This window comes from Panthera leo, chromosome D3, assembly GCF_018350215.1.
Source record: "Panthera leo isolate Ple1 chromosome D3, P.leo_Ple1_pat1.1, whole genome shotgun sequence".
NCBI lineage: Eukaryota > Metazoa > Chordata > Mammalia > Carnivora > Felidae > Panthera > Panthera leo.
In genome coordinates this window covers 29045957-29054918 of record NC_056690.1, presented here as the reverse complement: position 1 = coordinate 29054918, position 8962 = coordinate 29045957, and the positions used below count along the sequence as shown (strand labels likewise).

Sequence of the window (8962 nt, the reverse complement as noted above, 5' to 3'; positions counted from 1 at the left end):
CTTCGGTCTGTTGTGATGCCCCTTTGGGATGCACTCATGCGACTGCACAGATGGGTGGGACCCCAAGGCCTGTCAGGCCGTGTGGAAAGCTGTCCTGGGCTGCACTGTGAGTTGTGTACAGCACTACCTACATCTGTAGGGAGCCAGTGCATACTTGACATGATCTGCATGACCTGGGGAAAACAGTTATTTCCAAATTGAGGTTCCAAAGCACAAAGATTTCCTAGATTCTAGCGAAACTGAGTTAGGCTTTCAATTGAATTTGCAATTTTTCAGGTTTCTCTGTTGATGGCACATGGTGACTAATGTGTAAGTTTGGAACTGGAGTTTGAACACCTGAGGTCCATGGAAGGGGGCTGTCCACAAAGTCCTTAATGCTGTGGGTCAAATGTGTAGGGTGAGGACATTCGGCAGGGGCGGGGGGGGGGGGTGTTGGAGTTTTATTGGATTGTCCATGGCATTCACAGTCACAGGGTGAGCTCTAGATTACGGTTCATCTTTGACTTTACTGTGCACGTAACCTGTAAGACAGCATTTCCACTCCACCCTCAGACCCTTGCAGCTCTACCCTGGGAATGGTCTCGGCAAAAGCACTGCACCTTTCTCTTTAGCGAAACATGTTGACGTGCATTTATAAAAGTTTTAGTAGGGGCGCCTGGGTGGCTCAGTCGGTTGAGCGTCGGACTTCAGCTCAGGTCATGATCTCACGGTCCGTGAGTTCGAGCCCCGCGTCAGGCTCTGTGCTGACCACTCAGAGCCTGGAGCCTATTTCAGATTCTGTGTCTCCCTCTCTCTCTGACCCTCCCCCATTCATGCTCTGTCTCTCTCTGTCTCAAAAATAAATAAACGTTAAAAAAAATAATAAAAAAAAAAAAGTTTTAGTAACAAGAGTTTGAACTGTGCAGGTCACTTCTATGTGGATTTTTTACAGCATGGTACTGTGAATGTATTTCTCTTACGATTTTCTTTTCTCCAGTTTCCTAGAGTATAATACAGTATATAATAGTATATGATATATATAGTGTATGTATACAGTCTATAATACATACGTAAAAGATGTGTTAGTTGACTGTATATTAACAGTAAGGCTTCCTACTAACAGTAGGCTGTTGGTAGTTAAGTTCTGGGGAGTCAAAAGTTACGCTGGGATTTTCAACTATGCAGGGGTTGGTGCCCCTGACCCCCATTTGTTCATGGGCCAACCATACAGAGATTTTTCTGTATGACCTGAAAATAAGGTATAGTAGGGTGAAACCACTGGTTTAGGTCAGTTGGTTGTTACGTTCAGCTGCAGTACATCTAGGCCCACAATGCAAAACTGATTCTCAATCTTTGAGCCTTAATGTATTCAAAAGGTGATAGAAAACAGCTTGGATGGACCCTCGGTTTTTCACAAAGCTTTATTACCAACCGGAGGAAACCACACGTAGCCTCTGCTAGGAGGCTGGTGGAGCCCACAGCTGGGTGGCGTGAGAAGTCTGCCCGTCTCAGGTGCTGCTCCGAGTGGGGCTCTTCCCCGGCCCGCCCCCCTTCGGCAGCCTGGTAGCACTGGGTTGTCGGGGCATTCTTTGGCTGGATCCTTCCCGGCCGCCACGTTCTGCCAGTGCTGGGCCTCCACCCAGAGCCGTGCTGCCTTTGTTTCTCCCTGAGCGGACGCAGAACACAATTGTTAGGAACCAGGGCAAACTCCACAGTCGGCACACCTACTACATTTGTGTTCCTTGCACATTACGTCTGGTACATCTCTGTCCGACCTTTCAGCCAGGGATCCTCTCAGCTCTGAGCCCTGAGGCTGAGGACCACCTGGAGAGGGCACATCCAAGAGAAGTCCTCGACAGAGTGCAAGAGGCCCTGGAGCATAGGTCCTAGGACAGAAGCAGCACGAGGAACAATGGGGAAAGTCCGCAAGGCCCATTTAGGGAAAGGTGAGCTCAGCCGGTTGACTCCTGCCCTGGAGAGTGTAAGGAATCGCCCGACCACCAGCAGCACAGGAGGGCTCGCCACCAGGGCCACCACTTTGAAGCCTCCCCTGGCGCTCCCTGCTCCAGATCACCCACAGCTGAACTGCTGGAAGCACATCCATCAAGAATGGAAGTCAGGCTTTTGCATTTGGACCTTGGAATCTTTCCCTCAGGCGTTTCCCTGACTACCTCAAAGTATTTTGCAAACTTTCGCTGGTCAAGCCTCTTGCTCTCAAGTTCAGCTCCAGGATCCTGTGACTGGCTTCATGCTGAGGCTTGACTGCTCAGAGGAAGCTTGCCCTGACCACAGGTAGTCACATTCAGATGGAGACCACTGGTGCAGATATCCCTTGACTTGTAATTTACTTACCTTCCCCTCTTTCTGTGAAGACCGGAAGATCTGTAATCACACTTGGGCCAAACTTTATTCTAAAGGAATTCAGGATGTTGACAGCATTCACAAGACTGAGAGGACACCAGGAGGCACAAAATGCGCCCAGGGAGCAGGCTCACCCCCTGGGTCACAGTCCCTCCCCACTGGGCCTTCCCCAGCCAGGGCTCCTCTCTGCTCCAGCCTGGCAGGGTCCATCCTGCAGACTCTGACCAGGGGATGCGTCCCATGTTTGACCCTCAACCTTAATGTCAGTTCTTAGTCAAATAAACAGCCTGCAATGGGGACATGTGGGTTTTTGGAGAAAAGACACCATGAATTTCTTGGGGGCATGTTGAGTCACTCCTGGTTCACCATTTGTCACCTGGAACAAGGGGAGGCACCTACATTTGTGACACTGCAGATCCTGGCTTCTTCAAGACATCAGACTCCCTTTCCATCCTCTCTGACACTACTTTCTCCCCAGGACTCCTAGAGATAGGACAGCCCTTCCTAAGAGCATTTCTGAACAGCTCCTCCCCAGGGAACAACAGGGGGTCTTTGCTGCCTAGTGGGGTGGAAAGGGTTACCATGGTGCCACTGCTTGGAATTCCACAGCTCAGATTTTCCCCTGCCCTGCCTCCCTGGGCTTGCACAGGTTTGATTCAATGGAGATGTAATAACACGTTACAGAGGGCCAAGGGCATGTGGTGGGGTGAAGCTGGGCCAACTCAGCCCGCCAGTGGTTCATGGAAAAAACAAAAGTAGAGAACCGTCACCACACATTTCCTTTTTCCGGTTACACATTCTGATATTCTGGTTCCCGCTGACTGGTCAGTGGGCAAGGATCCTGTCTCCTGTGAGTGCACGAGCCCCGCCACTCTACAGCTCCCAACCTGCTGGTCAGCTATGAGGCCATGTCCCTCTCCAGGCCTGGCCAGACTGGCATAACTCATCTGTAGCACCTGGCCTACCCCTGCATGCTTAGGCATCCTACAGACTAGGCCCAGGGCCCCTGAAGGACCTGAAAATATAGCTCAAGCATAGGCCACCCTCAAAATGGCAGTGTGGGTCTCAGACGTGGGCCCGGGTCTGAATGCAGCTTTTCTTCACCCTGCCATATATCTGAATTTCCTCTCCCCCTCAGTATAATGACCAGGGCCCTTCTGGAAACTCCAGGACGAGAGGAAAGGAGAAAATAGCAAATAATGTTCATTTTTAACCTTGATGAGGCTGACAAACCCTGGAAATAAGACACCAATGTAAATTTGAGCCATTAAGAAAACCATCTAACCGTTTATCGAGCTCTGCAATTCTTGGAACCTTCAGGAATCACATGCTCTCAGTTAGTGGAGAGACCCACTTAGGCCTCCTGCAGAGCTGGGGAGGCATTCTGGTCTGAGGAGAATGGTGTGAGGGCCTGTCAGTGGACAGACCTGCTCTGTCCTGGACACAGCAGGGGACTTTCTGCAACCGGTCTTACCTGCCCCAGCTCCCTGCAATGGGGTAGTTAGGGTCCGATGGATTGGAGGGCAGGACTGAGCCAAGGGTGATTATAGGCTAGGGTGGGTGGCAGTGACATGCCCCCAGGCCCGATGCCTGAGGAGCCCTCACGGGTGTCAAAGACAATGAGCACTGAAGGTTAAAAACAGCCTGGCTCACGGTGTTAAAAAGTTGGTGCTCCTCCTACCCCTAATACCTGCCCGAACCGCCCCCAACCCCAGATGAAGCAAAACCCCAAAGGCAACCCTAAACACACCCCCTGCAGCTGGGGAGCTGGCCCGCCCCAGCGGGACCCACTGAACCATTTAACTCTGGTGTGGCCCATGTGATCCCAACTCCCCATCCCCTGCAAGCTCTGTTGGCAGAGGTGCGGGGGGATCAAGGGTTGACAAAAAGCCCAGAATGTGAGAAGCTGCTCCCATCTTGCCCATGTTCCCCGGGAGTGGCCTTTCTCCTGCATGGTGGGAGCACTCCCTCGTGCTCAAATGGGCCGGTGGGGCCCCTGCGGTCAAATATTAGTGAGGGGCCGTAAGCGGACACTGGATGTGTGTGTGAGGAAGGAAAAGAACAAGGGGGTGAGGCAGCATAGCAAGTGCCCTGATATCCTCAAGGCTGGCTGGCAAGGTCTGGTGGCCAGGGTGAGCGTGCAGCCAGGACCACCTATCACTGCTACTCGAGAGCCCACCAGAAGGTCTACACCCACCAGCCAGTCCTGCCGCCCTCTCTGGCTGAGCACACAGGAGTGGCTTAATCAGTGCTTCCAGAACACATACAGACATAATGACAAAGACTGATGTGCACCATGGACATGCATACATGCACTTTTGACCCTTAACTGGGCCTGTGCTTCTTAGGAGATGTGACCCTCTCCTGCACACATGCGGTACATACAGCCCTGACTCAGTGTTTCAGGCAAAGTACAATTGTTCTGGAGCAGCGCTGTCCCAACAGAAATATGATGTGAACCACATGTAACTCATTTTCCAGTAGCAACATTAAAAAGTAAAAAGTGGGGGAGGGGCCGGGTGGGCTCAGTCAGTTAGGTGTCCGACTTCGGCTCGGGTCATGATCTCATGGTTTGGGGGGTGGAGCCCTGTGTTGGGCTCTGTGCTGACAGCTCAGAGCCTGGAGCCTGCTTTGGATTCTGTGTCCCCCTCTCTCTCTGCCCCTCCCCCAGTTGAGCTCTGTCTCTCTCTCTCTCAAAAATAAATAAATGTTAAAAAAAAAAAAAAAAGTAAAAAGAAACAGGAAACTAATGTAAATCATGTATTTTAATTAACCTAAAATGTGCAATATTACCATTTCAGCATGTAATCGATATGAAAATTACTTGTGAGGTATTCTTTTTGTTCCAGTTCTCTGGCATCTGGGTGTCTGGTGTATACTTAAACTTGCAGTGAGTCTCAGCCGCAAGCCCTGGGGGGCCCATGGCTCCTGTATTGGACAGCGCAGCTGTGTAGGGCTCACAGCTTCTGCATACCAAACTTCATCTTACACATTCCAGAGGAACATCTTTTTAAAGCATACAGTTTCCCTAAACCTCAGCAGAGAACACTCGACCGAATTTTATTTTTCCTTGGTGACCACACCCTCATCATGACAAGCATTTACCCTCTTTGTGCTCTTAGGGTCTTCTGTTTCCCCGTGTTCTGCCTAGTAGAGCCAGGAATGGATGAGCTTGTCAGTGACAGTCCCCACAGGCCACCTGGATGCTGTGCATGCTGCAGCTTACCAGATCAAACTCCTGGGCGGGCCTCCAGCCCCTGGTCTGCAGCAGCTGCCACCCCAATTCTGTGGGAAACCTAAGGCCAGCGAGCCCTAACAGCCCCAAACCCCCATCATGATCCTAGGCCACCACAGTCCCCCAACTGATCACTCTGACAACTCTCCTCATTTTTTTCTACCTCAGATTCTGCCCAAGGTCTGTGTGGACAGACAGATTCTGCAACATGTGGCCTCAGAGCTCTTGATCTCTGATGGCCTCTGCCTCTTGGCCACAGCACACTCCTGGCATGGCCCCTCATGTGCCCCACTCCCCTCCACTGCCTCCCCACCAACCCCCTCTCCAGGCTGCCCTCTACCCTCACTGGGCATCTCCCCAGGACCTCTATGTCCTCATATCCTGGCCACTGGCTGCCCAACCCAGCAGACCCAAGGCATAAGCACTTGAGAAAACCCTGTGGGGCCCAGCACTCCACGCCACTCCTGTCCCTATGCTTGGGGCTTCTTCCCCACCTCTCTCCGAGCCCCTCTATGTCAGTGCTCTGAGCACCAAAGCAAACCCACTCCACCTCTGGGCTCTCCGCCCTCCCTTTCCCACCTCTCCCCTCCAAGCTCAGGCCTGCTCCCACCAGTGACCTGGGCCCGCATCTCAGGCTGGAGCGCTCCCCACTACTCCTACCTCAAAGGGCTGCAGGGCAACAGGACTCTGAGCCTGCGTAACCCTCGCTGCTCCAGCAAGGCTGGCTACACTGGCTTCCTCCTGTCTCTGTCACCATTGGTGTATCTAGCCATCTCCCAAACTGGAAGGGGGACCTGTCCATCTCACAGCCCCCCTGAGCCCTCAGCGCTGAGAGCCAGCCTGGCACCCAGTCACTGGGTGAGCAAGCAGCAACACCCCCTTGAAAGAGGAGGGCTCCATTCCCAGTTTCTCCCTCCCTCTCCCCACTGATTCCTCAACTCAGCCTTGTAGTCTACTGGCTCTACCCTGACCTGCCCCTTGGCCCTTCCCCATGCCGAGTTTCAGGTGGCACCTAGAACAGCGAGGTAGGTGATGTGGGAAAGGATACGGAGAGCACAGCCAGGGCATCTGTGGGATCTCAGGCCCTCACACGCCCCTGGCTCTGGGCCTCCAGCCTCACCACACCGGGCAATGCCTGGAAGGTACCCTCAGCTCAGGAAACAGGCAGGAAAGGACAATCACATCTTACCCTCTAGGCTACCTGTCAGGTGACAGCATCTAAGCAACCAAGGTGTTTCTCACACCTAAGGCTTCCCTCTCTACAGCAAAGTAAAGGCTCTCCTGCCCCTCGGCCTGTTGCCCTCCTCTCGGGGTGAGGGCACCTCTACAGAGCACAAGTCACACCTGGCAGAATTGGCCTCTGGGGGCAGGGGGCGTTGGTCCCATTCCAGCAGTACTGCAAGTGGTCTCTAATAAACCAAGATCTGAAATTGTGTCCCCAATCCCTAAGCTGTGTAACAGGGATGGCCCATAGGGTCCTGCCCTGGCAGTTCATCTCCAAGTTGCTCTGACTCTCGAATAGGGGCCACAGCAGTTTCCACAGAAACAAGAAAGAGCACCAACCCCCAGAGATAAACCAGTAAACGCAACCTGCAAAAGGAGAGAACAGGCAGCAAGAGAACCGGAGGGAACCGGGGGGCCCTGGAGAGAGAGGCGAGTGCGTGGCAGCTGGGCCGTGGAGCAGAACCGGAGAGGCCGCAGGCCGCGGGGCCGAGGAAAAGGAGGGCCTTGCAGGGGGACTACAGCTCTTGGCAGAGAGAAAGGAGGCCTCTGGAGGTCAGAGAGAGACACAAAGAGAGCAGACAGAGCGTGGATCAGTAAGGAAGCCTGCGCTCCAGTGCCCAGGGCCTCTCAGGAAAGGGGGCGTGGGTACCCAGGGCCCTGGCACTCCCTCCCACAGGGACCCAGCCTGCCCCCCACCTGAACATCGGCCCCTTCTCAGGATGTCTGTGAGTGCCCGAATGCTTCTGGCCAAGCATTCAGGTTGTTTCTGAAACTGGGAGCAGATGCGACACACCAGGAGGATGCAGCTGGAGCTCCACTGTGACACCTTTGTCATGGGCACCTGCTTATCCCCCAGTCATGCCTCTCGAGAGTGAGGAGGCCCCTCAAACTTGAGCCCAGTGCGGTGCCCACTCAGGCCTCTGCACCCTGCGTGTCTAGGGCAGCCAGGGGCTGCCATGATGACCCGTCCTGCAATCCGAGGAAGAACGCTCAGCTGGCTAGACTCCTGGGCAGCACCTGGGCCCAGATGGGGTATAGGCTAAGGGGTGGCAGTAAGACCTCTGCCTGCCCCGCTCCCTGAACACTTTCCTGGAGGCTGTACACACCGTGAGAACAGGAACCAAAGCCACCTTGTTCCCGTGTTTGTGGAATGAAAGCATTTCTACCCAAGGAAGGAGGCAGAATCCCACATGAGGCTTAGCCTGCTGGCCACCCTGGACACCCACTTTGCGACCACCTGATCTGGACTTGCATATGTAGCAAAGGGTAGCAAAGAAACGAAACTGGGGACTGGAAACCAAAAGGCGAGCCCTTGGGCAGTCCCTGTGGGTCCTGGGACAAGACGCACAGTAAGGCCAGGCCACTCAGGACCAAGCCCACCTTGTGTCTGGCACCGCCCACGTGCCTCCCCTGCCACCCGCCTCCTGAGTCACAGGGGCAGGGAGCACCGGGCCCAGCTCTGACCTCGGGTCTCCGGGACGCTCGATGTGGGCAGAGACACGGCCACAGGGTCCTGGGGCTCGCTCGCCAGCCTCTGCCCAGCACACATGGACTTGAGCATCTGGAAGACAGCGAGGGGCGCCACGTTCAGCTTCAGCAGGTCCACCAGGATCCTGGAGAGAACACACGCGGTGGCCAGTGAGCCTTCCTCGCCCAGGCTCAGGAAGGCCACTTCCCTCAAGACCCCAACTCTACTCTGGGCGCTCAAAGGGGTCCGAAAAGGGCGGGGTGGGGGTGGGGGGCTCCTCCAGATCAGAGGCCCGGGCGGGGGAGCAGGGGTGTCTGGGGGGGTAGGATGAGCGCGCACTCCCCACCCGCGCGCGCTCACTTGAACACGTCGGGGTCTATGGCGCCACCCGCCGCCTGCGCCAACTCGTAAAGTTCCATCTCCTCGGCGCTCAGCACCTTCTTCCGCCGCAGCGCGAGCTTCTGCAGGGCCGCCTCCAGCCCCGGGGGTGCTCCCGGCCCGGGGCCCGCGCCCGGGGCCGCCATGTACCCGGCTAGCGGGAAGACGAGCGCCCCGCCCCGCCCCGCCCCGCCGCGCTCCCTCCTCTGACCCCGCCTCCGCCGGGCCCCTCCGGCAGCTCCCACAGCGCCTTCTACTGGCTCCGCCGGTCGCTTCTCTCCCTGCAGCGCTACCGCCTGGCCTGCCCCGCAGCCCTA

General features: G+C 55.2%; 1 protein-coding gene across 2 annotated transcripts; it reads right to left on the bottom strand.

Moving 5' to 3' along the window:
* Positions 1-1382: 1382 nt before the first annotated feature.
* Positions 1383-8845, bottom strand: LOC122203198 (mitotic-spindle organizing protein 2B). 2 transcript variants are annotated; one of them, XM_042909762.1, is made up of 4 exons: positions 8628-8828; positions 8264-8412; positions 7166-7345; positions 1383-1645 (listed from the first exon to the last, which is right to left on the bottom strand). In XM_042909762.1, exons 1-4 carry the CDS (start codon positions 8789-8791, stop codon positions 1488-1490), a joined length of 651 nt encoding a protein of 216 aa, XP_042765696.1. In that variant the 5' UTR covers positions 8792-8828; the 3' UTR covers positions 1383-1487. The 2 variants fall into 2 exon arrangements, with proteins under 2 accessions (XP_042765696.1, XP_042765695.1); XM_042909761.1 differs by lacking the exon at positions 7166-7345 and having other exon boundaries at positions 8628-8845.
* Between the last annotated feature and the right edge of the window lie 117 nt (positions 8846-8962).

Excerpts from the sequence above, each read along its gene's own strand:
- LOC122203198 (XM_042909762.1), bottom strand. The coding sequence starts at position 8,791 with ATGGCGGCCCCGGGCGCGGGCCCCGGGCCGGGAGCACCCCCGGGGCTG. Across the intron at positions 8,413-8,627 it reads ATAGACCCCGACGTGTTCAA|GATCCTGGTGGACCTGCTGA; the intron begins GTGAGCGCGCGC and ends TGTTCTCTCCAG. Across the intron at positions 7,346-8,263 it reads GAGCGTCCCGGAGACCCGAG|AGGCCTCCTTTCTCTCTGCC; the intron begins GTCAGAGCTGGG and ends TCTGACCTCCAG.